This window comes from Scatophagus argus, chromosome 12 (assembly GCF_020382885.2).
Source record: "Scatophagus argus isolate fScaArg1 chromosome 12, fScaArg1.pri, whole genome shotgun sequence".
NCBI classification, from domain to species: Eukaryota; Metazoa; Chordata; class Actinopteri; family Scatophagidae; genus Scatophagus; species Scatophagus argus.
The window spans coordinates 10909793-10926043 of record NC_058504.1 but is presented as its reverse complement, the minus strand read 5'-3'; the positions used below and the strand labels follow the sequence as shown (position 1 = coordinate 10926043).

At 41.0% G+C, this 16251-nt stretch overlaps 1 protein-coding gene across 2 annotated transcripts in view; it reads right to left on the bottom strand.

The window, feature by feature from the left end:
- Positions 1-2863: 2863 nt before the first annotated feature.
- tsc22d3 (TSC22 domain family, member 3) overlaps positions 2864-16251 on the bottom strand; it is a 32261-nt gene continuing 18873 nt past the window's right edge. Inside the window, exons 1-3 of one of the 2 annotated variants that reach the window (XM_046406909.1) lie at positions 5705-6183; positions 5200-5251; positions 2864-4601 (exon numbers count right to left, since the gene is read on the bottom strand). In XM_046406909.1, the coding sequence (XP_046262865.1) occupies positions 4308-4601; positions 5200-5251; positions 5705-5829 (471 nt within the window). In that variant the 5' untranslated portion in view covers positions 5830-6183 and the 3' untranslated portion in view covers positions 2864-4307. Of the gene's footprint in view, positions 4602-5199; positions 5252-5704; positions 6184-16251 lie in introns of those variants that run through there. The other variant, XM_046406908.1, reaches the window with a different exon arrangement.

Below are 16251 nucleotides of genomic sequence, written 5' to 3'. Positions count from 1 at the left end.
AGGAACTTATCAATGAAGTCATGCTTTTAAGTTGTGTGAAATGTTGTGTCTCTGAAGCCAGTCAACAGTTTTCTCGTGAGAGAGCGTTATGGCACATTTTTAGCTTACATAACTATCTGTCATGAACAATTTGGAACCGCCTTTTTCTTACACGGCAGAGCAACTCCTTGTTCATAATACAGGAAATGTGCTGTGCATGACACTGTCTGCAGTTTGACATAAAATAAAAAAAAAAAAAAAGATTTGTTTCATTCAGCTCTGACTTGACAACTGAATGTTGACATGACAAATACGCTGACATCCAGGTGACACCCTGAATTTGTATGTCTGCATGCGAAGCAGTCAGACCAAATTATTGTCTTGCATGTGAGCCCAGCCACACCGAGGCAGAGCACACTTATCCCAGCACAAGCCCTGAATTTCCATCCCAAACAGATGTTCTTTTTTTTCATTGCATAACACTAGTAATCCAACACAAACTCTTCTCTTGGCTGCCTCATTTCAAGCAAGTACCACCCTCAAGTTTAATTCCACACTCAAGGCTCTTCCTACATTGTTAATATTTAACTGTACTTTCTGGGGACTGATGCTGTGACTCAAATCTCGTCTTTTTTTTTTGCCATTTTAGAAAATCCGGTGGAAGCCAGAAGTGGGTACAGGTCTTTAGTCATTAACAAATGAATGAATCTGAGCATGACCTACACATTAGCAAGTGAGCTTTTAACCGAGAGGCTGAGATCAGTGATTGATATATGACTGTACAAGAGGAAACATGTTGAAATCATTTATAAGATCTTTGTTAGAAGTGTTGAAATGGATAACTTCATTTATGCATTCTTCTACATCCACACAGATGTGTTACAGGAGAAAATGTTACAGTACAACCAACTAATGTACACTGTCTATAGTATATGACCTTAATAAAGCCTGACCTTCAGAAATAACTGGAGGGACCAAATAAACAAAAATGCCAATGGAAAATCCTAAACTGGAAACACGGCCACAGAAAAAAAATCCTGACTGAACTTCAGTCGTGAACCATGGCTGAAGATTTATGGTGAATTGGTTTCAATAAAAAGCCACATGCACTAAAGTGATTCTAGAACACACTGTTACCGAAACGGTCCCAGAATAGAAAGACAGAACGAGTCTTAAAGCAAAACAGTAAATCAAGCTAAAGTCTTAATTGTGTTCAGACTTATTGTGAGTCGCTATATCCTGAGGCATGTACACACTCGCTGTACAAGCCTCATGTGATTTTTTTCTACTGTTTCACGCTCCATTAGCTATTAGCTCAAGTATGATTAAACTGAAGTACCACTAGCATTGACAAGCACAAAGAGCTCAGGTATCTGGATAGGAAACAGAGCAACTGACTCCAATTATCTTGTGCAAAAGAGTCAATAAACGCCTGTCCTTCTCCTCTTTGCTACATTAAACAAATGTCCTCCTCGGTCAATACGCTACGCATCCCGCCTGACGCTAATTAAATGCAGAACGCATTTCAGAGCAGCCATATTGATCAGGACCATCAGTTTCTCACAGAATGATTTTGTTTAGACACAAACACGAGGAGAGACCACAGTTTCATGTGTAAGACTGAGCAACGGGGGAAGACTATGTGTTTGCTCTGGTGCTATTTGATATGTGCTGGTGATTCTGGGCTCAGCTTCCCTCTCTCTCTCTCTCTCTCTCTCTCTCTCTGTTGTCATCAGTAGATGGATGGGAGCCTGGTCCACGCACCAGGGAAGCCACAAGATATCTAGTTACAGACAGGCTGCACTGACTGGCTGCCAATCTGTCTGAAGGGAAAATACTACTAGGACAAACTGTTTTTTCACCCCGACAGATTCCATTGGCAACCAGCTATTATTACTTCACTATCATTAGTGGTTACACTGTTTTTGACTTTTGGAAAAAAAAAAAAAAAAAAAAGTTTGTGTACTTTCTGATACTGAAGTAGCATTTCTTAAAATTCTCAATGAATAAGGAGCCCACATGCTAAATCAGAAAGCACCTTTGTCTGAAATCCGAGCGTCATGCTCACTGCGACGTTGTGTTGAATTTTACAAATCACGTGCTCCGCGTCAGACCAACCTCGCAAAACACAAAACTCACAAAGCTCAATAGAAATCAACAAATATTTAAAGATGTTGTGGTGGAGTGGCTCCAACTTCCATGAATGTGAGGTTAGTTTTGTGAACAGGCAACGTGTTGTTTACTCTGAAAATCAAATGAGAGGAATTTCACAGTCTCAGACTCTCAGCACCAGAAAATGAAATTATCCTGGTTATAGCCATTTCATGTCTTCCCTAACTCGATTTCAAATGAGCACATTTCTCCACTTGCATAGAATATGTAACCCCCAAAACACTAACAACTATGGGGGAAAATATGAACAAAAAAAAAAAATACAAATCTGGTTTGGTGGGGCTCCCATGTAATGCATAAGGCACTGGTAATGGCTTAGGCTGAATTATATGCAAAAAAGATTGTGTAGCAAACAAGCTTTGTTCTCCTTACGCCTGAAAAAAAGGCCAGGGCATCTCCGTAGCACCACAGTACTTCATATATAATGATATAATGGTATGTTGTGACACATTTTATCTTTATCAAATAAATGCAACTCCTGCGTCTGGATATTGCACTTGCACCATGCTGCAATTTTGATAATATTTTGATTAATTGTTCAGTCCCGGTAATGTAACACGTAATAAGTAACATTTGAAGTAGATATTCTACTTCCCAATTATTGTAAAATCACAATACTTGATTAAGAATTTCAATTTTCCTTCCAGCAGCCAGTGAAGACACAAGTCATTTGGGCGCAGTAGTGAACAAAAGACAGTTTGTCAGCGTACTGTATTATGCAAACATAAGGTTTATTGCAAATGTGCAGTCGTATCCAAACACCATAGTGAACAAAGGTTTCCAGGATACTTTACAGCAACAATACCGTTATCTTTACAAAACACATAGAAACTTTAGCACTAGCTTCTCCCTGTGAAGTTTCAACACATGGTCGCGATTTGCTCGGCTTCTGTTGTTGTGAGAGCAAATAAAAAAAATAAAAGAAAAAAAAAGAAAGTCTTTGGTAGCTAGAAAACAACAACAACAGAGCTCGGTGTGGAAATGTGTTCCTCTGACTATGAACAGGCACTGTTGTCATGCCGTTGTTTTTAAGTCGCCATCTCAGCGAGAAGAAACGGATCAGATACTGGACGGCGCTGCTAAAATCAGGAGTGCATCTGCAGTGATGAAATGCCGGTGTCTGACCTGTTCGCCATATCCACCACGTTCAGGGCCTCGGGACATTTCAACTTCTAGGTACAATGTAGTTATCTTTGACTGTGAGGAGGCTAGGCAAACAAGGTGGACAGGTATGCCTGTCCCCCTAGTTAACAAAAACAAATCTAAGACCACTGTACAATACTCCGATTTTACGAACTGATTTTTGCTCAGAATCACAAACAAAAACAGGAGCTATAGCAGGATTAACTTTAACCACCCTAAGCAGCAAGCCCCATCTGCAGTCAATACAAGATTACATTTTATGAATCATGACAGTATACTGATCAGTCTGCTGCAGCTGTGCACCAGCTCTAACATGCTATACTGTATTAACCGCCACCTCTGTTACCTTAGCTTATCCTGTTAATTATTCTTGTTATGCTTAAATGTACATGAACACATGAGCAATACATTGAAGGTACAGGGAAAGTCCTTGTTATGTGGCTGAAATGTGTGGCTTTGAGTCCTTGGAACCTGGACAAATCCACATGATGGTGCTTTTCTCTTTGAGACCTGGAGGACAATCCCACATGGGTCTCCCCTGGGTGAGTGGGGTGCAACCCCGCGCACACACACTTTCCAAGTTAGCACCTGCAGGGCCAGCCCGATCAGCACCTCCCCACAGCCCTCTCTAGTGCAAAGGGTGTTTGGTGGAAGGGAGCGGAGGCTAGGAGGGGAAAGCCCCCCACCTGTCTGAAAGCAAGCGCTCTTTGGTGCCCAAGTCAGCCCTCTCTCTCTATTCTCAGCGCTTTTGTCTACACAGAGACTACGACAAAGAGTTGGACGGTATCAGAGGACGGGCCCGACACCGCACCGGTCAGAGCATCTTAAGTTCTGTTTTGCGCTTATCACAGTCAACAGTTCTTTAGTGTCCCATCGATCATTTACAGCCCAGATGCTTCACCTTCATCGTTTTCCAAGGGTTCTTGGAGACGGCGATTTTGAAACGCTTCATTCAAATGGAGGTCCATTACTGTTAAGAGACAGTGGCTCTGCCCGCCCCAAGGCAGAGCCACTTACACAGCAGAACCAGTGCTCTGGATGCAGGTCTGCTGCTGCTGCTGCTGCTGTTGCTGTTGCTGCTGCTGGTGGTGGTTGTCTGGGGTCACCTGGGCGCTCTCATTGTCCAACAGCACGTCTGTCGGGATGCGAGACTGGAACTTCTCCAGCTGCTCTGGACTGGCCAGGTTCTTCAGTAGGTAGTTCTCTCTCTCGAGCTGGTTGTTCTTCTCCGCCAGCTCTTTGATCTGCTCTTTGAGGATCTCCACCTCCTCTCGCACTGCGTACATGAGGTGATTCTTGACAAGATCCTGTCACAAGAAAGGAGATAAATCAGTTTAGATAAAAAAACAAAACAAAAAACAGCTGTGTGTGTTGAAATAATGATGTTCTCCCAGCAAGTGTGCTGTCAGAGGATGTCTTCCTCTCCATTTTGTCTATTTGTCTTCTGTTGTGAGGCACAGTATACATGTTACAACTTTGACTCGAGGGTGTTTTCAATAATTCTGTGCTGCAAAGATGTTATTATTCTCTGTTTTTTGGACTTCCTGCCATCCTTCTGCTCTTGCTTACACCAGCCTGTGCAGCACTCCTACAGAATTCACACACAGCCTGTTTTTGTGCAAAATGCATAAGGGAAAACAGTTCTTTCGGGAATCTATTGGGCTGTCACTGTTCTATTAAATGTTGTTGTTTCTTTCAGGACCAACTCTTGTAGCCAAAGAAACTAAAAGCTCTGAAAGCTCACAGTCTGATGTTAGTAACAGACAGTGTGAAACTACTAATAGTCATTGTAATGACTGTAAGTGGCAACAGCTGGCTGTTAAATGCTAACCAAGACATGCATATATTGTAGAGTGCAATCTAAATCCATGTCTATGCTTGTTGTTTGTATTTTTTTCAACTTACCATCGCTTGTTCAATCTTGTTGTCGATGGCCACAACGCTAGCACCAGAGGCACTGCAGAAGAGAGAGGGAAAAGACGATATAAGTTAACAATTCAACGCCAAACGATTAACCAAAACAAACAAACAAACAAAGTACAGCGGTACATCCTTAAGTCACTGCATTATGACAGTGAAACAAACAGCTTCTAAAACGGAAAGTAAAAGCGTTTACTCAACTGTTATCTCATTCGTGCTTGTAAAGAATGAACTACGTGTTAATTGCCGTCACATTGAGACGAGACTTTTATGTGAGGTAAGCAGAGTAACGGAGAACAAAGTGTGCAAAAGCAGCACAGATAAGTGCTCAAAGTCCAAACAAACAGCAGCACAGTAAAACACAGCTGAGCAGGCAACGTCGCTTTTGCCAATTCCGCACACATTACGCGTTGCAAATGGACGCATTTACTTCGTGCTACTAGCATATGTAAATACAGTGTCTGCAGGCCTGCGGTGCTCCGATATTTACCTGTTGTCAAGTTTGACCGATACAACATCTCCTCCGAGTAGCGAGGAGAAGAAAGAGATGGAGAAGTTATGCAACTGGTAGACGGCAACCTCCATGGGTGTTTTCGTGAACATCTCCGTGCTCATGTTGAGTACCAGACTCGTTTGGATTATACTTCTCGCCACGATTGCGACTGGTTAGTTCACCTAAATGTGTATTCCGGATTTGTTTCGGCTTTAGTAACGATGCACTAACTCGCTGCTGCTGGCTGAGCTGCGGTGCTGTGTCCGTGTGTGAGCTTCGCCGGCTGGAACGAGCGACTGTCTGAAGCTATTTCTGCCACCGCCTGCTATTTCAATGGCTGGTGTATTGACGTCACTTGACGTGCGCATGCATATTCAAATTAGTTGGCGGGGCAGATTTGGTGGTGCCTTCCATTAAATCAGGTCACATTTGTTGTGGGACCTGCACCATGTAAGGATGTGGTGAGGACACATCAGGTTTTTCTTTAATAAACCTGGAGGGTGAATAATACCCCTTGGTCGTGTACTGGCTGGTTCTAGTAGTAGCTTACTCTACTACTCAGGGATATGTTTTTTTCCCTGTGTTTACATTATTGTGCAGAATAAAGATTATAATGTAGCCTAACACACGAAGCAAAAAAAATAAATTGAGTAGACAGCCTAAGCCTACAACTGCAAATATTAAGCCTCATATTAGGCTACTGCACACATTTCACACGAACTATTGTACTGATGAATTAATAATATTTAATTATTTGCCATTTTCACTTGAATTGGCCTGCTTTAATTCATAACACTCTTAGTCTATAAACGTTTACTAATGTGAAAACGTCCACCATTGTAAAAAACACATGTATAGTAGTCGAAAATATATGTGATATCCTAGATTGGCTCCCTTAAATAATTTGTCATATTATTCTGAACTGTGAGGTAAGGATGGTCTACAGCGCCCAAACAGTTAATCTAAACGGAATACAGAGGTCACCAACGACAATACGCTTTAGGTTACAGCTTAGTTTTCGTAAACAAAAGAGCTCTTCGAAAAAAACGATTTCAAGGGGAGTATTTGAACGCATCACTTCGTCTGCCCTGCTCCTGAACTTCTCTTTTGCTGGTGGCTTCATCAGTTAACCCACAGACCAAAAGCCGTACTTGTTGCTGCAAAGTACATCAAAACAACCGACTGAACAATTGGAGGCCTGCACAAATAAGTCACTCGTTGTGCTCATAAATAAAAAGTCGATTTCGACACAGGCGGGTCGCATGTCGCGAGGTTTTGCGTCATGAGATTGTCACGTGAATCGCCGAACTTGTTTAATACGTGTTTTAGAGTATGTTATAGAGTATACATCTATAACATATCTTGGAAATGCATTAGTTACGGATTTGCTGAGTGTAAGATAAGCATGCAAACTCTTCTAGACCTTTGGGCTACTATGACAAATTAACATTTTGTTCCCATCACTTTATTGTTGTTTGTACAGTGAACGCTATAACGGAATGTCCTGAGCCTTCTACACATGCATAGGTACACTGCATAGGTACTTTTCCATCCTTAGGCTCGGTAAATTTCCTCTCAGTCTGTGTCTGAACTCGGTCGGCCTCTAGTGGTGAAATCGTATATTACACCAGGCTATAGGGGACACGGGGCTTTGTTCCCGGACACGTTTACCATGGAACTTTCCGTACACCTTTTCTCCTCTATAATTTAAGGTCGTTTATCTTCCTTGGAAAATTCCCATAGGACACTCTATATAAATGTTATTTATCTATTATTTAAATAGTTCATGTTCGTCTCCATTTTTCTTTTCTTTCATTTTCTTTTTCTGTTTTGTCTTTTTTTGTCAATTACAGCAACACTGGCTGTAGTACTTCTGTTTAGTATCAATATCCGCTCATTGGTACGGTGCAGACCTGAAGCCCCGTTTTCTGCACTTACGTGTGACGCAACTGTGCTGAGCCTCCTGCAAAGTGTCACAAACAATTTGTGATAGAAACGGACCACTGCAAACACGGACGAAAAACATACCTGCTGTTATCTCTTTTCTCTCCACAACACTTTCTCTGAGTACTGACTGTTATTGTTGTTATTGTGCAATAGACCTTGTTTTCACTGAGGCGTCCATGCAGGTTTTAATAGCTCTAATGCAATTGCCAAACGCCTCTCAGCTGTCACATTATATTCCCTGTTGTTGTTACAATTATCTGATTCAATACTGATTAAACCAATTAAGGAGCCTTTGTTGCATCCTGACTTTTCTTCCAAAACACCAACAACCTGTAGAACATTACCAGCTGGTCACAATAAATGTTATGGAAATTTTCTGCTGAAAATATGGAAAAAGCACGCTCACGCCAAGATCATATTGCACAAGAAAACATTTGAATGGTGGCAAATGAACTGTAGCCCTCGCCTTTCTGATCTTTGCATAGTAAACTTAGGCCTAACACGTTATTTGGAGAAAAGTTAGCTCTGTTATGTAACATATGTAACAAAGCTATTTGAGAGGAAAGGCTGACTTTTGGAGAAAGGCTAAGCAGAAAGCACACACACTGGGTATTAGGGCCCGCAGTGTCTGTCGTCTCAGATTTCATGCTGTGACAGTACAGCTGCCAGGTTTAATATCAGGCCTTGTTCTGGTGATGAGGGGCTGGTGAATTACCTTGCCCTGCTGTGATAGTACCATTTAGGAGGGACAAGTCACAGCGATTGCCTGTGGCTCAGCTGAGATGCACAGATAGAAACTACAGATGGTGGGGAGCCTCTCTGCGCTGTTCTAGTAAAATATACAGTACCTAACAAACCACATGCAGTAAGATGATGACAGTGTAAAATAGGATGCCATTGCCCTTGCCGCATTGCCTGCTATAATCACGGTTTCATAAACGCTCCAACACAAATCCTTAACAAGTGAAAGACATTTACACACAACAAAAACTATTCTAATTGAAATTTTGCCAAAGACATTAACCTATGCTGCCCTCTCAAGAATGTTTATATTTATATGGGACTCTTACTGCCTAACCATGTTTGCCATGCGCCAAATCCAGTGAGTCACTCTAAAGCTAGGCTATGGGCCATGGTTTCCATCAGATGTCCCCTGTGCAAGAGCCAACAGCATTATATAATGTCGTGATTCATCCGCACCAACGGCTGTGGAAGACTGAGGTTGAGACATGCCGCCATCCTCCCAGCTTTTGTTATGAGCAGCATTCTGGAGTTTTCACGTACCAAATTCAAGATGGACATAACACAGCCCAGTAAAAAGAAGGCAAATCCAGAGAGGGGAAATTCTTCATCTTATGCTATCCATTTGAGATCACATTTTGGTCTTTTATGTATGTTCCATCATTATTAGTAATGCATGGCATGTATGAGAGTGTGGCCTCAGAACACACAGCCCTGCCATGGGCTGCAGCCAGAGGCTGTCTCGGAGGAAGCTGTCAGTGTGTGCAACACGACTAGTTACAACCAATGCATACTGAACACTCTATATACACTAGGACACCCAGAGGCAGTCATTATTATCACATCACCTGTAAGTCTCCTGAGTCATGAATTGAAACACAGGACATGACCTTTGCTTTGCTTTGAGATTTTTCAATAAATTTAACAGGCTGTCAATTTCTTCCCTTGGATTGCATTTAATATTACTCAGTGTGATAGGTGGTTTGAAACATGCAGTGCATGTGGAAGATGACCGTCCTTATATTATTATCCAGGGTCTGGTAAATGTATTACTCTCTGCCTGCTTTCGGTGCTGTGTGTAAAACAGCCAGTGTAACAGTTTAGCAAAGGAGGATGTGTTATTGTGGCATTCCATCTCTTTAAACACAGCAGATATATAGAATATGTTGCTTCAGTTCTTGTTCTGTTTTGTTCTCTGTTAGGCACAGCTGAACATTGCAAATGTTCACTGTACTGCTTCAGATGACTCTTAATGTCAACATACATATGAAATGTAATCCAGGCCATTTCCTGACTCTGCACACACAACCCTGCATCATGTCAGCACTGACACACTGCCAATATCATCCATTTTCTCTTGAACTGTGCCAGAAACCCTCTCACACCACAAGACAAACACTCTCTCTATCCTCTGCAGCCTCCTACTTACCGCCGATCCGGCCTCTTGAACAGACTTGGAGAGTAAGGGGGAGAATAGCTCATGGCTCTCTCAGGATAGCTGAAGTGCTGATAGTGACAGCAGAATCTGTGGGGAGATTCGGCCAGGCGGAGGGCGCACACCGTCCTGGGCGAGGGTGGCATAACCCCAACAGGGGGAACTTCAGTGGGACGCGTCTGAGGCTGTCCCATCTTGACTTCGAAATGAAGGGGCTGTTCAATTGAGCCGAGAGCCCTTTGACCATTTGCTGCTCACTGCTCCGCTATTGTTTGTTCTCAACAAGTGTGAGCACAAAGAGACAATTGAGCACAGGCAATACCGCTGGATATGCTACCATAACTGTGAGTGCCATGCTCAGACTGGCACTTGTATGATGTGTCTCCAATCCTGTAGAGCACAATGACCCCAGAGATACAATGAAAATGACATGGCGCCAATTGTTTCATCTCTACTAGTGCGTGGGAGTGTTTGTTTCAGGCTATCAGAGAAAGAGGATCTTTCGCAAAGTGTACCTGAAGTGAACAATCATCATTCCTATCTGCATACCTCATTCAATCAGTGTTCAGTTCACCCTGATGTGAAACAAACTTTGACCTTCTCCAGTGCTAGACTTTCTAAACCTCTAAAGGCAGCCAAACAAGAGCAAATATGTTTTAGCTTGTGCTAGCTAGTGCTAGTTTGGAGCTGGTTTGGAGTGAAATTATTACACAAATGTGAGACAGCTTATGTAACATTTCAGATTATGTGTGGTGTGCACAAATCCCCTAAACACTTCAAAATTCTGATTAAGTGCGTTTGTCATTTCCATTAAGCCTCTTTTGTCATCAAGGGTGTAATTAACTTATTAATGTTAGGATAACTAATGTTGCTGGCAAAGGTGTAACAACAAAGGTAAGCCACTCTTGTCATCATTACTTGCAAGCTGCTTTCTAGTTTGACAGCAAATGTCTCAGACTTAATGTCTCCGTCTAATCCATTTGGTTTTGACACTTGATGTTGTGCACAGAATGTGATGCACAAGCGAATGTGATGTTACAGGACAGACAGTTAAGTAAAACCAGTTTCAAACCAAGTAAGTGTCAGGCGAATGCACTTCACACCCTTTAGGTCAACAAAATGTCATTTATATTTAATCATAGAATTGGAATTTGAAGTTCACTCAGTTCAGGTCCAAACAATCACTAACCACAGCAACATTCAGGGTAATTTTCCTGGGACAGTAGTTCAGCTGCGTCTGAAGGGGCAGAGAGAATGGGTGCATTGGGCATGTTTACACCCATCACATCAGGAGCAATTCGTTTAAAATCAGGAACATTTAATCCTTATATATATATACTCAGCTTAGTCATTCAAACTCAGGTGATTTGTTTTTCTTTTTGCTCTCTTTTTTTCTCATGCTCCAGTTTCACGAGGCCTCACTTTGCTCAAAACATCAAAAGACTTCAAGGCCTTTTTTTCTCTAGTGTGAATTATTTATTCTTCTTAATGTAGTACTTTGATACTACACGATATCATGTTTTCTTTTTTGCATCCAGTAAGGGGCAAAATGAGCTGAAACGATCCCTCTCATGAAAGCCGATGAATGCCAATGAGTCAGAGGTAAAGAGAAAATGCCACTTTTGCTGTAATAGCATTACACAACAACTTAAGTTCATACATCGTGTATGCAGGGAATTAAAGTAAAACCAGTTTCCAAGGCTGATTATATATTATTTTAAGATGCTAAAGGACCTACTTTTTAATAGGCTACTTAGATATAAAACGGTTTTAATTACAATTTGCGTTGTAGGAAACATAGAAACCATTTCCTCCACTGTACATCCTTAAAGGCAGTTGTTACACAATCAGAAGACACAATAAGCCGGTGTGTCTGTGTGTGTGTTCACATCTGTACACAGCATTGGTAAGGAACTGTATTAAACGTATTATTCCCATAATAGGGAACATCCTTTGTTATGTACCTTTGCTCTCAGTGATATGCTAAACTTCACGCATTACCACCACGAAGACCAGACAGGACCTGCTCCTCACTGGCCTTGATTCCATTTCTTGAGACAACACAAAGGCCCACTTTAATGCTTTGCTTAAAGAGAATGAATGCACTTAATTTCAGTTCATACAGGGTGATAATCAGTTCGTTTACAGTAGTCTGCACACTAAGAGCAGTTTACAACAGGACGAGCAATATTGTAGCAAATGGTGCTGTGTGCAGTATATTACAGTTAACAAGCTTGGGGACCTCACAGCATCTGGCACTAGGCTGTGATTCAGTACAAGTCAGACAGCTTGAGGCCATAATGTAAAGATTTACCTTGTGTTCTAACTGTGCTATATTTACTGTGAAAGTACTACAATAGAGCTAGGACCCAGAGGAGTGTGTTAGAGGAATATTGCAGTATAGTAAACACTTGTCAGACCCCAACCCCAATTCCCGCCAAGAAGAAATAACGGTATGTTCTCGTTCATAGCCCATAGAATTCCCATCAGTGTTTGAGTGCAAACATGTGTACTCATGAAAACACACACAAGACTGCCTGCTCTGAAAGATCAGGGATTAGACTCTCTGGGTTTGGATGTAGTTAAGTGGTCTTACTAATGGCTCCGTGGATGCTCTACAAAAGGTCAAAGGTTGTGGACTCAATTGGCCATGCAGTGTTAAACAGCTGTGAACTTTGTTATTATACGTGTCAAAGCCCTCTGACTCGTTATGGGTCGCCTGGTTTACCACAGGCTTTTATGAGAGAGCTGTTGGGTCTCGCATTAGGTTTTCTGTCTGATGTACTGCGCAAAAAAATGGATTTGGGCTTTCTAATTGGAAATATCTGTAAGTTTATACAGTATTTCAAAAATAAAAAAGTAAGAAAACTCTTCAGAAAACATGCTGTTTTTATTCAGCACAAAGCATGAATAGTTATACTATGAAAGACTGGATGTTTGCCATTTTGCATGGCACTTGTGATAAATAAACTGTTGGCTGGATCATGTCCCAGAACAAAAGGTTACAGAGTTCAGTGCCATCTGTCTATATTCATCTGTCTATTTCCTGTACTCTATAGGCTACCTCAGCTGTCATAGCTGGGGTGGATATGTGTATCTATATCTAATCTGAGTTGCCTTCAGTCACAGAATGCTGACATTGAACTAATGGGTACATACAGCACCAAAATCCATCACAAGTCAACTCTGACACTGAGAAATGGAAATCTACTCCATGTGTAGTGAAGTTAACTGATACACATACACAAGAACTGTCCTAAGTTGGCAGGTTTTATTTTTACTGCAATCTGTGTCCTTCGTTGGCTGTATCTTAACATCTTCACATACCAACCATGTGGGTGTTCTGGTGCTTCAGCATTCACCAAAAAGGCTGAGCACCCACAGGAGAGGTTCATCAAAAAAATGATTAACTAATTAAACAGCTAATTAGTTAAACAGCGTTTTTGTGTGTATAAATGTAAATACAGTGTATTCATTTGATCTCAATGTGGTCAGTGTGTGTATGGCTGCCTGAAGACTGTTTGCTGGTGTGATGTTGTAGTTTGTAGTGAAGCAATGTTGTGTTTTGTTGTTTGTGCCCGACAAACATCAGTCACTTACATCGTGGTAATTATTATTACAGCATAAAACAGCCGGCATGTGTTTTTCAAGAGGGAAAATGACTGGGAAAATCAATTTGAAAAAAATTACTTTGAGAATGAAACAAGAGTAACAGCATTATGAGAAATAATAAGCAATTTTACTGATTTTGCCTTAGTGCAGTCTGAGGCTGAACAGATGAAAGAAAAATGGATGGTCGAATCCACCTTTGTCACCATCTACCCCTCACAACATATAATACACCCTTTTTATTCTTCTCTAAAGTATCCCACACTCTAACATTACCACCTTAGTTTTTTTTCTGCTTAGTCCCCCCTCTCTTTCCATCTCCCACTTCCCCCATCATTTTTCCTCTGTGTGTCTGCCTGAGCTAGCAGCTGCATGACCCAAGTCACCAGCAACTGGGACAACACTGGAGGGAGCCGGGCGCTCAACGAGTCGTCCCCTTGGTGGGTGTTTGTGTGCTCACTTGTGTTTTTGTTTGCTTGTGCGTATGTTGATGTGTGCGGTTGGCCACATGCTTGCATATGTGCTTGTACATGCACGTCTGGCCTTGTCCGCACGATCTGGATTTAACTGGATGATAGGCACCCTGCTAGCTCACGCTGTCAGTGTCATCCAAACACAGAATCGTTCCCACAGACTCCAGCAGGCTCCTCTGCTGAGCTTTAAAGCTAATCCTTTGTCACCTGCAAAATGACGATGGTGCAATGACTAATTTCCCACGGATAATTTGAGACAAGTCATTAGCGGTCATCGCTGGAGGAAAGTGCATTAACAGCTTAAACAGCTACAAGAATGAAAAGACAAACATACAGACATTTTGACAAAGATGCAATAACTATTGTTTTATTAAAAATGAGAATTTACTTATATGTTTCACACATTTCATAAAACTTTTTTCTGCCATCTGTCCATCTGTTTCTGCCCTTGGGTGCCTGATATCTACAAGATTTCATAATACTTTCCAAAGCTGATGATGAATTATACTCTTTAATTGCTATCAGCTACTAACAATTCATCTATTCAAAGTAGTTTTGGTTTTTTTAAATAAAAAAAAAAACCCAAAACTTTAAATATATCACTCCTTTACCTGTAAAATCACTTTAAATATCCCATAGAGTGCAGTAACCAGGGCTGTATTTATTAGCCTGAGGAAGTTTCATTTGCCATCCACTGATCTCTACAAGCCAAACAAATCATATTGTTCTTCTTCAACAAGACCACAGGAATGACTCACACCATCATTCAGTCAGCTTTCCACACAGCATATTCTGACTCAATCAAGAGACCTGTAAATCTAAACTGTGATGATAGAATAACATGCAAGTTATCTATAGGTAAATGTGTACTGTCAAGTATACAGATACTGGCAAAGTGAGACTAGCACACTTAAATGTAGTTGAACATCTATAGGCTCACATACAGGCCTCCTAACTCTAGTCTAAATGTTAAAAACAAGAATTGGACTTTGAGTGGAAACAGGACACAGACCACTTCTCCTTGGTACTGAATGTACTCGCCAAACCTTTAACATTCACTCCAGGGATCTTTGTGTTTCAACTTGGGGCAACACTATTGAAAACATGGATTGATTGCTACAGACACAGTTAAGTACAGTTGGACAGGCTATGTTGTTTTCATATGTAAATATGCACATAAATTTAGCCAATCCTATACAGTTGTATCAAAATCATTCACAGGCCACTTTTACTTTCTCTCAAAGGGGAATCTGATATAACTCAAAGTGCAGCTGTGAAGTGGTGCAACAGAAAACTCGTCTATATTCAGCACCTCATATAACTCTTTCCTTCCAAATAGCATCACAAATTAAAACCTTTCAAATTTGGAGTCCCACAGAGGTACAGTGTGGACAGCATGCAAACAGAGAGGAGGGCCGAAGACTGTGTGAAAGTGGTGTACAAGATGTTTCCTTGGCCCGTCGGCACGGGGAGGATCCCCTACCGATAAAGAACAGGCTGAGACAGACGCAGACAGGACCAGATGTGCAGGCCCCTTTTCTACCAAGTCTTAAAAAGAAACATGTTGTAGTTTAATAGAAGAAAGCTTCAAGAAACATTAATGAGAAAGTGCAATTAAGGCAGCCACATCTCCAGAAGGAGAAAAAACTAAAATGTATATCCAGATGTCGGCCACCCATGTGGAGACTGTAAAACAAATACATTCAGGCTATAAACTCACATATTACATCACCATTCTCACTGCTAAATTCTGGAAAGTTAATGAGGACATATTAGTGTTAAATACAATGCACTTTTACAATAAAATGTAATAGAACCAATTGCAGCCTTCAGGATGCTTTGTTTTGTTAAATTCCCAAGATGCTGATAATTTGCCAGTATTTTATGTATTAAATACTCAATACTTAATAATTATGTTTTTAGTTACCAACTTCTAAATTGTTTATTTCCATCAATGTATTTCTCATTTGTTCATTTGAAACGACTGCCACAGGTATGCCTGAAAACTTCTGCAAATGATAGCATGCAGTTATACAACAAACTGTGGGGCTCCCTACCAATATGCAGTATATGTGTCACTGCATAGAAGGTTAGATAAATTAAACTGTGGAGTGTCCTACATGGCTATTCATTAACTAAAAATCATTCATTTGCCTTGTTTGCCTGCAGTGCTGCTGAACTCTGTGGGTACATCTTGTCAATGATACTATCATTGTATCCTTGTCATATTTATACTTTGACAATTTCATGATATATTTATATATTTTAAATATAAACATATATTTAATTTTGTTGTGGCTGTAGCATCTGTATCCACTACCATTCACCATTTATTAAGC